Source organism: Chiloscyllium punctatum, chromosome 20, assembly GCF_047496795.1.
Source record: "Chiloscyllium punctatum isolate Juve2018m chromosome 20, sChiPun1.3, whole genome shotgun sequence".
In the NCBI taxonomy this organism is placed as follows: domain Eukaryota; kingdom Metazoa; phylum Chordata; class Chondrichthyes; order Orectolobiformes; family Hemiscylliidae; genus Chiloscyllium; species Chiloscyllium punctatum.
Window position 1 is genome coordinate 14,355,086 of NC_092758.1, and position 18,713 is coordinate 14,373,798.

Consider the following 18,713-nt stretch of genomic DNA (forward strand, 5'->3'; position numbering starts at 1 on the left):
TGGACTGAAAGGTCTGTTTCCCAGCTGTATAACTCTATACACATGAGTGCAGACAATTACTGGTCATCCTGCATTTTGGAATGTTCAATTAGTAGATTCCCTTCAAGGTAGAATGAGGCCATTCAGCCCACTGAGTCCACAAGGACTCTCTGAAGTGCATCCCACCCAGACCCAGCCCCATACCCTATCCCCTACGTTTCCCATAGCTAATCCACCTAGCCTGCACATCCTTGGACACTACGGGGTCGTTTAATAATCAGCCTGACCTGCATATCTTTGGATGTTTGGATTTCACTATCTGTTGTTGGGATACAGTCTGTTGTTGGATTACTGAATGACCAGCTGACACTTTGTCACCTCCACTCTCTCTGTGGTTCTTGTACAGTCTCTCCTCTGCTCCTGAATGATCCAGTTTTACTGAGGAGTCCAAATCTAGAATTTCCACCAGTATCTGATCTTTTGCTTTCAAGCTAGTCAAGTTTCTCCCTAAGTGAGGTATATAGGATCCACAACAAAGATACAGGGTGCTCGGTACACAAAGATACAGGGTGCTCGGTACAAGGGGACCATGAGTGTTTATGCTCCTTGTTAGCTTCCTCTGATCTTTCCTCACCACAGCCCAGGACCACAACCTTCAACTGCATTCTCCATCAGACATCTCAATAGCATCGAAATGATACAATTGTACAGGTGCTGTGGGAACAGAATGTCCCTGGGGTTCTGTGTGCAGAGATCTTTGAAGGTAGCAGGATAAATTGTGAGAATAGTTAAAGGGGGCTCTAGATTCTGGGAATACAAAAGTAAAGAACTAATGACCAACTTTTATAAAAGAAAAATCTGGGGTTAATCCTCAGCAGGAAATCTCCAGTTCTAAGCACATCACTGCAGGAAAGATGTGTAGACCTGAGAGAAAGTACAGTTATGTGAGTGTTTCCTGGGATGAAGGACCTCAGTTACAATGAAGAGATCTCAGGACTGTTCCTCTTTGAAAAGAGAGGATTAAGAGACTATTTGACAAAAGAGTCTGGACAGAACAGATGGAGAGAAACTGTCCCAGTGTGTGGAATGGGAACACAGATTTATGATAAAGAGAAAAGTACCAGGATGTCTTTTTATGCGATGAGTTGTTAGGATCTGGAGTAGATTGAGAGTCTGAGTATATAGAGAGGACAGATCTGATGGTGGTAATCTACAGGGAATTGGATGAGCACCACACATTAACTACAAAATAAAGCAGGAAGTGCTGGAAGACCTTACAGAGGTTTATAAAATCATAAGGGTCATGGGTAGGATAAATAGACAAATCTTTCTCCCTGGGATAGGGGAGTCCAGAACTAAAGGGCACAGGTTTAAGGTGAGAGGGGAAAAATTTAAACAGGACCTAAGGGGCAACTTTTTCACACAGAGGGTGGTGCGTGTACGGGATGAGCTGCCAGAGGAAGTGGTGGAGGCTGGTACAATTACAGCATTTAAAAGGCATCTGGATGGATATATGAATAGGAAGGGTTTAGAGGGATATGGGCCAAGTGCTGGCAAATGGGGCTAGATTAATTTAGGATATCTGGTCAGCATGGACGAGTTGGACTGAAGGGTCTGTTTCCATGCTGTACATCTCTACGACTCTATGAATCTAAAAGCTCATCAGTTTAGGCAGCTTCTGTCGCAACAGAGTTGACGGGTGAATTTTACAGTCCCCCACATCCAGGTTTTCAGGCAGAGGTGATCCCATTAAATTCACCCCTGATACCCCTGGGGTTGCTCTCTCAAAGCACCCCACTACCCATCCCCATCCTCCTCTTCCCCACTTCATCCTGACTCTGATCTCCAGTTCCAGGGACCACATGTAATCCCGACAGTGACCACCTGTCATGGTGGTGCTGTTGGGACCAGAAAGCTGCAGACCAATCAGAGTGCAGGCCAGCAACTCTGTGAGGTGGGACTTCCTCCTAAATGAGGTACGGATGCCTGAGCTCCATCCGATTAACATGCTGAGTGCTATAAACTGGAGAATGGGGGACAGCCACACTGGAGGCGGGTGGGGTGAATTTCTTCCTAATCCTTTGGGTGAGGAGCAGGAAACTCAGCCAATGCTAAAATTTTACCCAAAGTTTCAGACTTCAAATCATTGGGTTTGGCCTTGAGTACTTCCAGTAGTAGAGAGTTCTCCTTTCTCACCACTTTCTAGACCAAGAGGTTTCTCCTGAATTCCCCATTGGATATATTAGTGATCCCTTAATTTGATCTTGCTCGGAGTTAGCAAGAGGGAAATGTCCAATGAGGAATGCTCACTGCTGATGACCATGTTTTATGAGGCAGCACTGCCTGGAGGGTGGAGATCTTCAGGGTTTACTGTGATGAACAAATCACTTGCTGATCTAACAAGGTGTGGCTTTTGTCTCTATCAAGATTCCTTTAATGTGTGTTAGCAAGAAATGCAAGTGACACTGAAATGAGAGATATTGTTACAGAGACGATGAGGGAAACCTGGATGCTCTCACTCCTTCAAGATCCTAAGCCATTCTCTCCCACATCCGTTTGACATCTTCACGATGGGTAGACCTTAATACACTCCTCAGTATTAACCCTTTTAGATTTTTATATCTTCATACAAGAAGATAGAACATAGAACAGCACAGAACAGGCCCTTCAGCCCTCTATGTTTTGCCGAACTTTTATTCCACTCTAAGATCAGACTAACCTACATACTCTTCATTTTACTATCATCCATGTGCCTATCCAAGAGTCGCTTAAATGATCCTTATGTATCTGACTCTACTACCACTGCTGGCAGTGCATTCCATGCACCCATCACTCTCTGTGGAAAGAACCTACCTCTCTTATCTCCCCTAAACCTTCCTCCAATCACCTTAAAATTATATCCCTTCATGACAGCCATTTCTTGGGAAAAAGTCCCTGGCTATCCACTCTATCTGTGCCTCTCATCATCCTGCACACCACTATCAAGTCACCTCCCTCTTCGCTCCAGTGAGAAAAGCCCTAGACCCCCAACCTTACTTCATAAGACATTCCCTCCAGTCCAGGCAGCATCCTGGTAAATCTCCTCTGCACCTTCTCTAAAGCTTCCATTTGCGTCCTTTAATGAGGCAACCAGAACTGAACACAATATTCCAAGTGTTGCTGAAGTTGCTGAGACCTTGGAGTGCAGGTTCATAGCTCCTTGAAAGTGGGGTCACAGGTGGATAGGATAGTGAAGGCGGTGTTTGGTATGCTTTCCTTTACCGGAGTTGGGAGGTCATGTTGCGGCTGTACAGGATATTGGTTAGGCCACTGTTGGAATATTGCATGCAATTCTGGTCTCCTTCCTATCGGAAAGATGTTGTGAAACTTGAAAGGATTCAGAAAAGATTTACGAGGGTGTTGCCAGGGTTAGAGGATCTGAGCCACAGGGAGAGGCTGAACAGGCTGGGGCTGTTTTCCCTGGAACGTCGGAGGCTGAGGGGTGACCTTATAGATGTTTACAAAATTATGAGGGGCGTGGATAGTGTAAATAGGCCAAGTCTTTTCCCTGGGGTCGGGGAGTCCAGAACTAGAGGGCATAGGGTAAGAGGGGAAAGATATAAAAGAGACCTACGGGGCAACTTTTTCACACAGAAGGTGGTACGTGTATGGAATGAGCTGCCAGAGGATGTGGTGGAGGCTGGTACAATTGCAACATTTAAGATGCATTTGGATGGGTATTTGAATAGGAAGGGTTTGGAGGGATATGGGCCGGGTGCTGGCAGGTGAGACTAGATTGGGTTGGGATATCTGGTCAGCATGGACGGGGTGAATCGAAGGGTCTATTTCCATGCTGTACATCTCTATGACTCTAAATGTGGTCTAACCAGAGCTCTGTAGAGCTGCAGCATAACCTCACAGCTCTTAAACTCAATCCTCCTGCTAATGAAAGCCAATCAAGAGTGGTGCTTTCATTTGTTCTGGCTCTAGCAACAGTACCTCACGGAATTTTGTCCAGCCGAGTAAAAGCATGAACATTGACTTCACAAAGGGAGACATAGAGAAACCTTGGAGGGGCCAATGAGTTGGAGGAGAGAGAGAGAGAGAGAGAGAGAGACAGCTGTGTGGAGAGAGGTAATGAAAGAGAGACAGAGGTTGGGGAATGGATAAACAGAGACAAAACAAACAAGTGAGAGAATGTGAAGGGTAGAGAAACAAATGGAGAAAGACTAGTTATGAACAGAAAGGCTGGCAGACGGAGACTAATAGACAAGGGAGAGAGAAAAAGCAAGATTAATGGACAGAGGATCTAATGCATAGACTTAGAGTGTGTGAGAAAGAGAGAGAGAGAAACAGTGAGAAATGAAGAGATCGAGATGGACATATAAAGAGAAAGTTACATGCTTTACTCGATGAGATTCCAAGCTATTTTTCAGTCCCAGAAGCTCATCCTTTGATTCACATTTGAAGACTTGCTTCAAATTTAGGTGTTTAGCCTTCATTGCGCAGAGTACAGGAGTTGGGAAGGTATGTTGAGGTTATACAGGACATAGGTGATCTCTCTTCTGGAGTACTGTGTCCAGTTCTGGTCGCTCAGTTATAGGAAGGATATTATTAAGCTGGAGAGGGTTCAGGAGAGATCTACCAGTATGGTACCTGGTATGGAAGATTTGAGTTATGATGATGGACTAGATAGGCTGGGACTTCTTTCACTGGAATGTCAGAGGTTAAAAGGTTTAGAAAATAATGAGGGCATACCTAGGTTAAAGGTAGGTCTCTTTTTCCTTGGATGGGGTTTTCAACACTAGGGGGTACATTTTTAAGATGAGAGGAGAAAGATTTAAAAAAGACACGGGGACAAATTGTTTCATGTGTGGAATGAACTTCCTGAGGAACTGGTGCATGTGGATGCAGCTACAATGTTTCCTTAGATAAGTTCATGAATAGGAAAGGTTTGGAGGGACATGGACCAAGAAGGTGGGACTAGTTTAGTTTGGGATTATGGTCAGCATGGACCAAAGGATCTGTTGTCGTGCTATCTGACTCTATGACCCCTTAGTGTTGGCCAAGTTGTGAGCATATCTTTCTTGACTGTCAAAGCCTGAGGTGGGACTTGATCCTGGAACTTCCTAGCTCAGAGATACCCACTGTGCCACAAGACCCAATAACATGTTAAACCTGAAATTTAGTTCAAATATGTCCACCTGCCTCGTATGAATTCCTGTAGAATCTGGTTACACACACTTTAGTCGCGTATTCCAGATTTTAACAGCTGTCTGTGTGAAATTGCTTCTCCTCATTTTCCCTCATGTACTTTGGCCAGTTATTTGAAATCTATAATCACCTCTTGATGACCCCCTTTGCTTCACCAGGTTGGTCCACTTTGTTAGCCTTGGCTCAGTGGCGAGCACTGTCACCTCTGACCTCTCAGTCAGAAGGATAGGCCGATACAGTCCTGTGGGAGTGCTGCACTGCTGGGAGTGCTAATTTTCAGATGAGACATTCATGAGGATGCAAGACATCTCTTGGCAGAATTCGAGAAATTTTCTCTGACATTTATTGTTCAACCAATGTTATTGAAAGCAGATTTGTCTAGTCATTTATCTCATTGCGCTTGCCATGTTTCCTACAATACTACCTTTGAAAATACCTGATTGGTGTGACCTCAAGTTACAAAAGATGCTATATACAAATGCAAGTCTTTTTTTTCTCTCTCTCCCTGTTGCCAGGAGACTCTCTCATGAGAAACTTGTACAGTTGTATGGTATCTGTACACAGAATGACCCTATCTACCTCATCTTTGAGTTTATGAAGTATGGTAGTCTGTCAGAGTACCTCAGGACCAAACGTGGCAGCTTCAGCAAGGAAACCCTGCTGGGTATGTGCCAAGATGTGTGTGAGGGGATGGCCTATCTGGAAAGCAACAAATTCATCCACCGCGACTTGGTAAAGATGTTCGTTTCTCTTCAGTTCGAGTGAAAGATTTACTTTAAAGAAGACCGCTTGACCTAGCACATGTCTGCACCTCGTGTTTCTCCAATCAGCTGGTCCAGAAGAGAAACCATCTTAGGCATGGCTTCAATTGGCCTGGCTCTTCTGAGATGCAAGGGACTGTGTTCCCACAGTTGGCACCACCTCCCCCAGGGTTGAATAGGGAAACAGACACCCTGGATGTGATCGTGCTCAGTTGGCTGGGCATCTGCTTTGCGATGCAGACTGATGCCAACAGCGTGCGTTCAATTCCCCACACCAGCTGAGGTTACCATGAAGGACTCTCCTTCTTAACCTCTCTCCCCTTACTAAGGTATGCTGACCCTCAGGTTAAACCATCACCAGCCATTACACTGTAATGAAAGAGCAGCCCTGTAATCCGGTAAGAGAATGGTGACTTCACCCACAGTAAGGGGAGGCAATGACCCAATGGTATTAATACTGGTCTGTTAATCTAGAGACTCAGGTAATGTTCCAGGGACCTGGGTTTGATTCCAGCCATGGCAGGTAGTGGAATTTGAATCCAATAAATATCTGGAATTAACAGTCTAATGATGACCATGAATCCATTGCTGATTGTTGGAAAAGCCCATCTGGTTCACTCATGTCCTTTAGGGAAGGAAACTGCCATCCTTACCTTGTCTGGCCTCCATGTGACTCCAGACCCACAGCAATGGGGTTGACTCTTAACTGTGCTCTGGGTAATAAATGCTGGCCCAGCTAACGATGCCCTCATCCTGTGAATGAATAAAGAAAAAAAATTCAAGCCCTCAAACTGAGATCAATGGGTTGGTGTTGACGGATATTGGGGACAGACAGAAACGTGGATTTGAACTTCATTTCAACCAGGAACTGGTTGATTGGTAGGGCTGAGGGACTGAGTGGTCTCCTGTTAATCCGATTGGTGCTTTATGCTGAGCTATGAACATTAGCAATTTTGGGTGGGGGGGTAGTGGGAGGACAGAAAACTTTATACCTTTAGCCCAGTGCTGTACATTGTCCGTTGTTGCTCGCATTTGATCAGCTTATAACATCTCACTTTGCCTGCAGGCAGCCAGAAACTGTTTAATAGGCGACTCGCAGTCAGTTAAAGTATCAGATTTCGGAATGACAAGGTAATATCTTCTTGTCTGCTGGCCTATGGCCAATATCCCTTGATTACTGATCCCATTTATCAGCTCATGTTCTCCTTCTTGCTTTTAGTGGTCAGTACACTGAGTATGGGAGTTATGCTGGGGATGTATGGGATATTGGTTAGGCCACTTTCAGAATACTGTGTTGAAAGATTGAAAGCGAGCATGCAGGTACAGCAGGTAGTGAAGAAGGCTAATAGCATGCTGGCCTTCATAACAAGAGGGATTGAGTATAGAAGCAAAGAGGTTCTTCTGCAGCTGTACAGGGCCCTGGTGAGACGACACCTGGAATATTGTGTGCAGTTTTGGTCTCCAAATTTGAGGAAAGACATTCTGGCTATTGAGGGAGTGCAGCGTAGGTTCACGAGGTCAATTCCTGGAATGGCGGGACTACCTTACGCTGAAAGACTGGAGCGACTGGGCTTGTATACCCTTGTGTTTAGAAGGCTGAGAGGAGATCTGATTGAGATGTATAAGATTATTAAAGGATTGGACACTCTGGAGCTAGGAAGCATGTTTCCGCTGATGGGTGAATCCCGAACCAGAGGACACAGTTTAAAAATAAGGAGTAGGCCATTTAGAACTGAGTTGAGGAGAAACTTCAACTCTGGGTGGGTGTATGGAATGCTCTGCCCCAGAAGGCTGTGGAGGCCAAGTCTCTGGATACTTTCAAGAAAGAGTTGGATAGAGCTCTTAAGGACAGTGGAATATGGGGAACAGGATACTGATTGAGGATGATCAGCCATGATCATAATGAATGGTGGTGCTGGCTCGAAGGACAGAATGGCCTACTCCTGCATCTATTGTCTATTGTCTATTGATTTTTGGTCTCCCTGATATTGGAAAGATGTTTTTAACCCTGAAAGGATTCAGAAACGATCTACAAGGAAGTTGCCAAGGTTGGAGGCTTTGAGCTCTAGGGAGAGACTGAATAGGCTGGGTCTATTTTCCCTGGAGTGTCAGAGGCTATGGGATGTTTATAAGATCATAAGGGACATATACAGGGTAAATAGTCATGGTCTTCCTCCACAGGCAGGGGAGTGCTAAACTAGAGGCAATAGGTTTAGGGTGAGAGGGGAAAGATTTGAAAAAGGACCTAAGGGACAACTTTTTCATGCAGAAGGTGGTGCGTGTATGGAATGAGCTGCCAGAGGAACTGGTGGAGGCTGGTACAATTACAACATTTAAAAGGCATCTGGATGGTTTTATGAACAGCAAAGGTTTAGAGGGATATGGGCCAAGTGCTGGCAAATGGGATTAGATTAGGTTGGGATATCTAGTCAGCATGGACGAGTTGAACTGAGGGATCTGTTTCCATGCTGTATAACTCCGTGCTGTATAACTCCATGCTGTATAACTCCATGCTGTATAACTCTATGCTGTATAACTCTATGCTGTATAACTCCGTGCTGTATAACTCCGTGCTGTATAACTCTATGCTGTTTCACTCTATGCTGTATAACTCTATGACTCAATGACTCTGTTGATGGGAATCTGGGTTAGGGGGTATTCTCCTGCTGTTTATTTCTGGGTTGTAAGTACATTGGGGTCAAGGAGATTGGAAACGTTCTGAATGTAAACTACATCCTGGAGAACATCCACCCCTGTATGTTGTGAAACTGAAGGCGAATCTCTTCCAGATTCCCATCCATGGTTTCCAATCTCCTGGTGAATGCAGTGGGAAGACAGGGCCCTGCACTGGGAATCTGGTGCCGACCTTGTATTTCATACTCCAACGTTTTGTGTTGTTCTGGTGGTGTCCATCTGTTTTCCGATAGAGATTAATGTCTGTTCCTCTTTCTCGCCCCCTCAATAACCCCCCAATATCGTGGCCAAAGGTTCGTGCTTGATGACCAATACACCAGCTCCTCAGGCTCAAAGTTCCCAGTCAAGTGGTCAGCTCCGGAAGTTTTCAGATACTCCAAGTTCAGCAGCAAATCTGACGTCTGGTCATTTGGTAAGAGACCGTCCCTTGTAGCTTTAAGACGATTGGCAAAAAAAAAATGGGAGACGGGTTCAGGAGCATTTTGTACAGGAGGGTTTTAGAATCTGGAATGTGCAGCCTGACAGGGCAGTGCAAGGAGTTTCAATAGAAACTTTCAAAAGGGAGTTAGATAGATCCTTCAAGTTGTGGGAGAAAAGAGCAATTCCTTGCAGGAAACGGAAGAAGATGGAACTGAATGTGTAGCTCTTCTGAAGACCCAGCACAGGCATGGTGGGCCGAATGGCCTTGTGTGTTCCATAAACTAGGTGGAAGCCATCCAATGGATGATTCCTCAGAATGAAAACTAAAATGCAGAGCAAGGAAGCAAGACCCATGAATTCAAAAACACAGAGACTGTCACTGCGCAGAGTTTGACCTCAATGGGAAAATCGTACAACTCCAGAGGAGGGTAGCATGAGACTGATTGATCCATAATGTTATGGTATGGAGGAGTCGGTGTTGGACTGGGGTGGACAAAGTTAAAAATCACACAACAGCAGGTTATAGTCCAACAGGTTTATTTGGAAGCACTTGCTTTCGGAGCACCGCTCCTTCATCAGGGGGTTGTGGAAGAGAATTTGTATAAATTCTGTGTCTTATGATCCACTTCCAATGTTACCTGATGAAAGAGCAATAAACCTGTTGGACCAAAACCTGCTGTTGTGTGATTTTTAACTTTGTCCACCCCAGTCCAACACCGGCATCTCCAAATCACATTACTGAAGGTCATTGCTGAGATTGCAAGTGCCTCAGTTTAGTGTTGGCGGAGGTGGAGAGGTAAGGTTAAGGGAGTTGGGCATTACCTCCATCTGGACTGAGGGCTCTGCTGCATTGTTGACCCCCAGTCCAGAGCCTGATTCCCAGACTCCCTCCAACAGGAATGTCAGGAGTGGTGTTTGAACTCTGCAGCCTCTCAGAGGCAGTGATGGCTCCCAATGAGCTGAAGGCTCACTCCTAGGTTACTCTCACACTGTCTTAATAATTGCTGTGGTCTGCAAATTCAAATCGACTTCAGCACCAGATACGTGAGTGAGATTGTCCCCTTGGTCGTCACCACAGCAACAGGAGCCCCGATTGGTGCAGATTGCAGAATCCTCTGTAGAGACAGCGTCACCCCTTCACAAAACTGCTTTTTGTTATCCCATTTGATGACACTGAATCCGACTAAAGTGGTTATTTTCCCTGGAATCTCAGAGGCTGAGGGGTGACCATACAGAGGTTTATAAAATCATGAGGAGCATAGATAGGGTAAATAGACAAGATCTTTTCCCCTGGGGTGGAGGAGTCCAAAACATAGGTTTAGGGTGGGAGGGGAAAGATATAAAAGGGACCTAAGGGGCAACTTTTTCACACAGAGGATGGTACGTGTATGGAATGAGCTGCCAGAGGAAGTGGTGCAGGCTGGTACAATTGCAACATTTAAAAGGCACCTGGATGGGTATATGAACAGGGAGGGTTTGGAGGGATATGGGCCAAATGAGACTAGATTAATTTCGGATACTGGTTGGCATGGATGAGTTGGACTGAAGGATCTGTTTCCGTGATGTATAACTCTGAGACTCAAAAAGTTGATTTCTTCAGAGAATGGTCTCTAACAGAACGAGGAGAATGTGAGGACTGCAGATGCTGGAGATCAGAGTCGAAAAAAAGCACAGCAGGTCAGGCAGCATCCGAGGAGCAGGAGAGTTGATTCTTCGGGCATAAACCCTGATGAAGGGCTTATGAAACCCTGACCTGCTGTGCTTTTCCAGCACCACGCTTTTCAACTCTAACAGAACTAGACAGAGCGGATGGTGGAAGGATGTTCCTGAGGGCAAGGGGAGTCTAGAACCAGGGAGTTACAGTCTGAGGATAAAGGGTACACCATTTCACACTATGATGAGGAGAAATTTCTTCACCCAGAGATTGTGAGCCTTTGGAATTTGCTGCTACAGAAAGCAATTGGGGCCAAAACATTGTGTGATTTCAAGAAGGAGTTGGATATAGCATTTGAGGCTAAAGGGATGAATAGGTGTGGGGGAAAAGCAGGAACAGGCTGTTGGTCAACCATAGCATGAATGAATGAGCAGGCTCAAAGGGCCGAATGGCCTATTCCTGCTCTACTTTGTTTATGCTTCCATGTTTTCTTTCCCTACTGTCCTGTACAGATTAAATGAATGGGTAGAGTTTATGACTGTACATAGGCTGTGGGAGGAGTTTAAGGGTAAAGTGCTTCATGGTTGGAAACAGATAGAAAAGCAATGCGTGAGTGTGTGAGTATAAAGGAGCCTGACATATTCCTGTCCTAGGGTCACAGAGTCATACAGCACAGAAACAAGTCCAACCAGTCCATGCCGACCATAATCCCAAACTAAACTAGTCAACTCCTGGCCCATATCTCTCCAAACCTTTCCTCCTCATGTACCTATCTCAATGTCTTTTAAATATTGCAACTGCACCCATATCCACCACTTCCTCAGGAAGTTCAGAAAAGAAACAGGAAATAGTAAGGTATCGAGGAGATTTAAATGTAACACAAACCATCCTCTGTGTAAAAAATTTACCTTGTCATTTCCCAAATCACTCTCCTCTCTGTCAATTGTCTAAGATTCTATCTCCAAGTGTGTGCATACACATGGTGAATGTGATGGTCAAGAACTCCTCTGATCTCTATTTCCCACAAGAGTAGGACGTTCGAGAACACTTACCACTGCAAAAATAACCTGAGGATGTCAGGAGGGGTCAATGCACATTACAAAGAAAATTCCACCTCCTTCCTCACCCATGTAAACAATGATAATGTTTCATTGGACTTTATTTCTGATTAGATTAGATTCCCTACAGTATGGAAACAGGCCCTTCAGCCCAACAAATTCACACTGACCCATTCCCTTGCCCTATATTTACCTCTGACTAACACCATAGGCAATTTAGCCTGGCCAATCCACCCTAACCTGCACATCTTTGGATTGTGGGAGGAAACCCACACAGATACAGGGAGGATGTACAAACTCCACACAAACAGTCACCCGAGGCTGGAATCAAACCTGGGTCCCTGACGCTGTGAGGCAGCAGTGCTAACCACTGAGCCACCGTGCCACTCGTGAATTTGCTCACAGATACAGGAGAATATGTCAGACACCAGTCTCAGGAAAAGGGGGGGACCTTGAATCAACGTGTGAGAGTGCCTGTCTTTTGTACAAAAATGAATCAAATCTTGTTTTCTTTCCAAATGTTAGAAGTAAAGTTTAAGAACGATAGCAGATGGGTCCTGCACAAGTAATGAACACAACTTGCATCTGTGTAGAGACATGATCAGAAATTGCTGGGAATACTCAACAAGTCTGGCAGCACCTGTGGAAAGAAAGTCAAGTTAATGTATTTGATCCAGTGACCCTTCTTCAGAACATTAATCGTGCTTTCTCTCCACAGGTGCTGCCAGACTGGCTGAGTAATCCCAACAATTTCTGGTTTTGTTTCCAATTTCCACCTATTTCATTTGGCATTCATATTTAACATAATTAAACATGCTTAAAAATCACATGACACCAGGTTATAGTCCAACAGGTTTATTTGAAAGTACAAGCTTGTGGAGCGGTGTTCCTTTGTCAGGCAGCTAATGGCCACTAGCTACCTGATGAAGGAACAGTGCTACTGTAGCTTTGATTTCAAATAAACCTGTCAGACCATAACCTGGTGTCGTGTGATTCGTAACTTTGTCCACCCAAGTCCAATACCAGCTCCTCCACATTATAATAAAACGCCTCACAGGAGGATAAACAACTAAAACTGACCCTGGAAGAGATGTCAGAACAGATGATCAAGTTCTTGTTCAATGAGGCAGGCTTTAAAGAGCATGTTGGAGGAGGATAGAAAGGTGGAGAGGTTGGGGAAAGATTGAAGGCCCAGGCAGCTGAGGGCTGGATGTCATCAATGAAGGAATTGGGATCGGGATGTGTGAAAGGCCAGGACCAGAGAAGAGGCAGAGATCTTGGAGTTTTGTAGAGATGGCTGAGGTTAAGAGGATGAGGAAATCTGTGATTAAAGAGTCAAGTGATAAACAGTGTCTTCAATGAGAGAGACAAATGAGAAGCAAGTATCAGCACTGGACAGGGAGTTATCTCTCACACTCTCGGTTTTCCTGCAGGGGTGCTGATGTGGGAAGTTTTCTCCGAGGGCAGGATGCCGTATGAAAATCGTTCGAATTCCGATGTGGTTGAAGAACTCACTGCTGGATTTCGCCTTCATAAGCCAAAACTGGCCTCTCTGTTCATTTATAAAATCATGAGCAGTTGCTGGCAGGAGGTTGGTCTAACGGTTGACAAATTCCCTCTAAATAGTCCTCACTTTCACTTTCCTGTCATTGGTGCCGCCCCTATAGAGGATGCAGAAGCAGCCCCTGTTAGGAGGGCCTCAGTTTTTCACCACAAACACCAATGATCTTTGGTAAAGGAACCAGACAGATGTCCCTCCATGTTTGCTGATGACACCGAGCTAGGAGCAGGGAATTGTGAAGGGGTGGAAACAGGTTGATGTTCAAGGTGAAGAAGAGTATGTTGCTTCATTTTTGACCTGCTGTTGCTAGGTGGGTTGATGAGCTCAGTTGGCCGGCCTACAAGGCAGTGCCATACCAACAGTGTAGGTTCAATTCCTGCAATAGTTGAGGTTACTATAAAGGACTCTCCTTCTCAACCTCTCTCCTTGCCTGAGGTAGAATATAGAACATAACACTGCAGTACAGGCCCTTCAGCCCTCAACGTTGCGCCTAACTATAGAACCAATCTGAAGCCTATTTATCCTACACTATTCTATGTGTATCCAATGACCATTTAAATACCCTTAAAGTCGGAGAGTCTACTACTGTTGCAGGCAGTACGTTCCATGCCCCTACTACTCTCTGAGTAAAGAAACTACCCCTGACATCTGTCCTATATCTAGCACTCCTCTGTTTAAAGCTGTGTCCTCTCATGCTCGCCATCACCATCTGAGGAAAAAGGGTCTCACTGTCCACCCTATCTAACCCTCCGATGGTCTTGTATGTTTCAATTAAGTCACCTCTCAACCTTCTTCTCTCTAACGAGAACAGCCTCAAGTCCCTCAACCTTTTCTCATAAGTACTTCCTTCCATACCAGGAAACATCCTAGGAAATCTTCTCTGAACCCTTTCCAAAGTTTCCACATCCTTCCTATAATACGGTGACCAGAACTGCAATATTCCAAGATCAGCCGCAACAGAGTTTTGTACAGCTGCAGCATGACCTCATGGGTCCGAAATGCAATCCCTCTACAAATAAAAGCTAACACACCGTGTGCCTTCTTAGCAACCCTATCAACCTGGGTGGCAACTTTCAGGGATCTGTGTACATGGACACTGAGATTTCTCTGCTCGTCTACACAACCAAGAATCTTACCATTAGATCAGTACTCTTTATTCCTTCCAAAGTGAATCACCTCACACTTTTCCACATTAAATTCCATTTGCCACATCTCAGCCCAGCTCTGCAGCTGATCTAGGTCCCTCTGTAACCTGCAACATCCTTCAGCACTGTCAACAAATCCACTGACCTTAATGTCATCTGCAAATTTACTAACCCATCCTTCTACACCCTCATCCAGGTCATTTATAAAAATGACAAACAGCAGTGGCCCCAAAATAGATCCTTGCAGTACCCCACTAGTAACTGAACTCCAGGATGAACATTTCCCATCAACCACCACACCCTCTGTCTTCTTTCAGCTAGCCAATTTCTGATCGGCTAAATCACCCTCAATCCCACGCCTCCATATTTTGTGCAATGGCCTACCATGGGGAACCTTATCATATGTCTTACTGAAATCCATATATACCACATCAACCACTATACCCTCACAGGAGCTCCCGATGATAGGCATTGTATTGTCCAACCTGCTAATTATTTTTGGTTGTTATTTCAGATTCCCACCGTCCACAGTATTCTGAATTTTGTTCAGGATGTGTTCTCATGACTGATCTAATCTAATCGAGATCAGTTATTACTTCAGTTTCCTCTGGGCAATGATTGTTCAACATCCTTCGCTTTACTTGAAAGTTGCAAACTAACAGAGTTCTTCCCTATTTTCTTGCTGCAGAGACCAGAGGAGAGGCCTTCGTTTTTTGACCTTCGGAATGAATTAAGTGAGCTGTCTGAATCCGGAGAATCATGAATGATGACAAAGAGACTGTACACCTTTAAAATTGAATAATTCATTGGGAACATGAGAACATTTTCAATGCGGCGTACTGTTTATTAAGTATTTATTTATTACTGTTGGCAATCATAATTGATGCTTGCAGGGAATATACACCCACGACATTAGAACTCTCAGGTGACCAGAGCTGTTCAACTATGGGAGCATCACAACTGCACCCAATCCTGTCTTCAAGATTATCGATGAAGCAGAGTGTTACCTTGGCCTCCCACTACCCCCACCTAGAGGTCAGCTGCTGTATGACGACTGTGACACTGGCCAAATTCAAAGGAGCACCATTGTAGAGGAACATTTGACGAAATGAACATTTATACAGGTTGCCTTTGAAATGTCCCCCTTCAGACCCCACTGCGTGTCTCCCACTATAACCTTGCCATCCACGCCTGTATCTTCCCATGATATGGAGATGCCGGTGTTGGACTGGGGTGGACAAAGTTAAAAATTACACAACACCAGGTTATAGTCCAACAGGTTTATTTGGAAGCACTAGCTTTAGGAGCGCTGCTCCTTCATCAGGTGGTTGTGGAGCATATGATCATAAGACACAGAATTTATAGCAAAAGGATTACAGTGTCATGGAGTTGTAATGATATATTAAACAAATTTAGATTAAGTCTTTCATCTTTTAGAATGGGGTATGCTAGTTCCAGTTCTTTAATATGTAAATCCCAGAACTCCTTTTAAGTTACAATCTCAAAATAGCTTTAGCTTTTCTAACAATAGGTGTCATCTCACCTCAGAAAATGCCTTACACACACACACACGATTATACATACTCACACACTCACGCAGACCCTCTCTCATACACAAGATCTCTCTCATACGCACATACATGCACCACCCGTACTCACCGCCCCACATGCACCCTCGCACAGGCTTATAACCCATGACACTCACAAACATACTTGACCAAGCTTACACACACTCTTTCACATGCACTCACAGCCCCACATGCACCCTCGCACAGGCTTATACCCCATGACACTCACAAACATACTTGACCAAGCTTACACACACTCTTTCACATGCACTCACAGCCCCACATGCACCCTCGCACAGGCTTATACCCCATGACACTCACAAACATACTTGACCAAGCTTACACACACTCTTTCACATGCACTCACAGCCCCACATGCACCCTCGCACAGGCTTATACCCCATGACACTCACAAACATACTTGACCAAGCTTACACACACTCTTTCACATGCACTCACAGCCCCACATGCACCCTCGCACAGGCTTATACCCCATGACACTCACAAACATACTTGACCAAGCTTACACACACTCTTTCACATGCACTCACACCCACATGCACACACTCACTCTGTCTTTCTTGCATGTGTGCACATATACGTTTATGGGGTGAATTTGTATTTGCAGAATTACATTTTATTTTGCGCAGAAACTGCATAAATTCATATAGGATTCTGTAAGTTGCACTTTAGAGATAGAATCAGTCTGACTCAGCATTGGGACACAGACAGACTTTAACCTCACACATTTAAGGCATTGTTTGAGCTCCATGACACTGTAACCCTTTTGCTATAAATTCTGTGAGTTATGATCTTATACTCCACAACCATCTGATGAAGGAGCAGTGCTTCCAAATAAACCTGTTGGACTATAACCTGGTGTTGTGTGATTTTTAACCTGTATCTTCCCAGTCAGTGAGACTTTGCTGAGGGATGATTTGGAGATGCCGGTGTTGGACTGGGGTGTACAAGGTTAAAAATCACACAACACCAGATTATAGTCCAACAGGTTTAATTGGAAGCACTAGCTTTTGGAGTGCCACTCCTTCATCAGGTATCACAACAACCTGATGAAGGAGCAGCGCACTGAAAGCTAGTGCTTCCAATTAAACCTGTTGGACTACACTCTGGTGCTGTGTGATTTTTAACTTTGCTGAGTGACAAATTTGAAACAGAGATATGCTGCAACAAGTCACTGACGCCAACTCCAGGAGTGATTGAACCTATGGTAATATTATCACATTCCAGTAAATGTGCTGCCTGAGACATTTCAATCAGACAGGAGACCCTCAAGTTCTTTTAAGGGCAAGAGCAAACAATCAGACACGATCGACCTGCCCATTTTAGCAAGTCCAAGCCCACACTTGCACAACACCTCCCCTTATCCTCTAACCTCTTCTATCACCTGTTCTCCACACCTCTCAATCCCCAGATCCTGCCCATCTATCCACCTTCACACTAGATCCCTTAACCCCATCCATCCACCATCTTCCCATAACTGTCACTCCTACCCAATTTACCTCCATATCCCTCAACCCCACCGGCCTATTTACTCCTTACATCCCCTCAAACCTATCCACTTTTCCTCCATATCCCTCAGTCCCACCTACCTACTTTCTCCCTGTATCTCTTAAAGCTGTCCATGTTTCACCCACATCCCTCCAACCCACCATCAATCCAAATCTATTGATCACAGGAGTGAGTGACTGGGCCCTGGTATTCGGCAGGATGGTGCCTGTATTTAGAAAGTGACAATTGCATTTCTAAAATGATTGTCCAGTGTGCCAGTCAATGTCCTTGCTGATGGGGATGTCTGTGGGACAAGGTTGTGGTGTATCCAGAGACTAACATTACCACTGTACAGTGTGTCTGTCATGACACTGACGTGATAGCAAGTGGTGTTTTTCTGCTATCTCAGTGGCCACTTTGTCATGTCCCCTTGTCCTGAGGTCCCTCCATGAAAAGGAAATGGCTTCTATCAAGCTGTTTTACTAAATTCCAAATTTACATCATTCATCAATCTTTTAAACCCATGGCAATCAGATTCAAGGTAAAAATGGAACAGGAATGAGACCATTCGGCCCTCGCATCTGTCTCACTGTTCAATGGCTGATCTGAATACAGACTCCATCCCGTTGCCTTGGTTTCCTAACCTTTCAAATGTCCAACAGAAATCTCAGTCTGAAAATTCCTAACTGAAAGGTAGTACAAAATCCTTGGGTTCCCTATTCAGGTGTGAAAATAAATGCGATTTCTGGGAGTCCAAGAGGAGTCGATGTTGTAAAAATGTTCTTTATATGAAATAAAGGAACACACAGACAGTGAATGAATGAATGTAGAGCAACCCAAAATAGAAATGATTGTTTGTGGAAAACATAAATAAATAAATAAACGTGAACGTTATTATTTCACAGGATGTGGGCATCTCTGTCAGTGCCAACATTTGCTGCCCATTTCCAATTCCCCTTCAACTGAATGAATGACATGGGGCAAAGCCAGCTAATGTTGCTGTAGTGATTGGAACCAGGTGGAGCTTGTTGACTACGCGACCCAGGTTGTTAACCTGAGCCAGTCAGAAAAGTCCTGGCTGACCAGTATAACCAGGGGATTAACTGGTCCAGGCAGCGGGCCGTGGAGGGGGTTGTTCTGGTCGATGGCCTGCCCCTCTTCTGCGGTTACG

At 44.8% G+C, this 18,713-nt stretch overlaps 1 protein-coding gene across 1 annotated transcript in view; it reads left to right on the plus strand.

Annotated features, from left to right (window-relative positions):
- Nucleotides 1-15,718, plus strand: part of LOC140491773 (tyrosine-protein kinase ITK/TSK-like) — a 78,330-nt gene extending 62,612 nt beyond the window's left edge. The window contains exons 13-17 of the mRNA XM_072590176.1: nucleotides 5,688-5,904; nucleotides 7,000-7,064; nucleotides 8,921-9,039; nucleotides 13,193-13,350; nucleotides 15,154-15,718. Coding sequence (XP_072446277.1) covers nucleotides 5,688-5,904; nucleotides 7,000-7,064; nucleotides 8,921-9,039; nucleotides 13,193-13,350; nucleotides 15,154-15,228 — 634 coding nt within the window. The 3' untranslated portion in view covers nucleotides 15,229-15,718. The remainder of the gene's footprint in view (nucleotides 1-5,687; nucleotides 5,905-6,999; nucleotides 7,065-8,920; nucleotides 9,040-13,192; nucleotides 13,351-15,153) is intronic.
- Nucleotides 15,719-18,713: the final 2,995 nt, after the last annotated feature.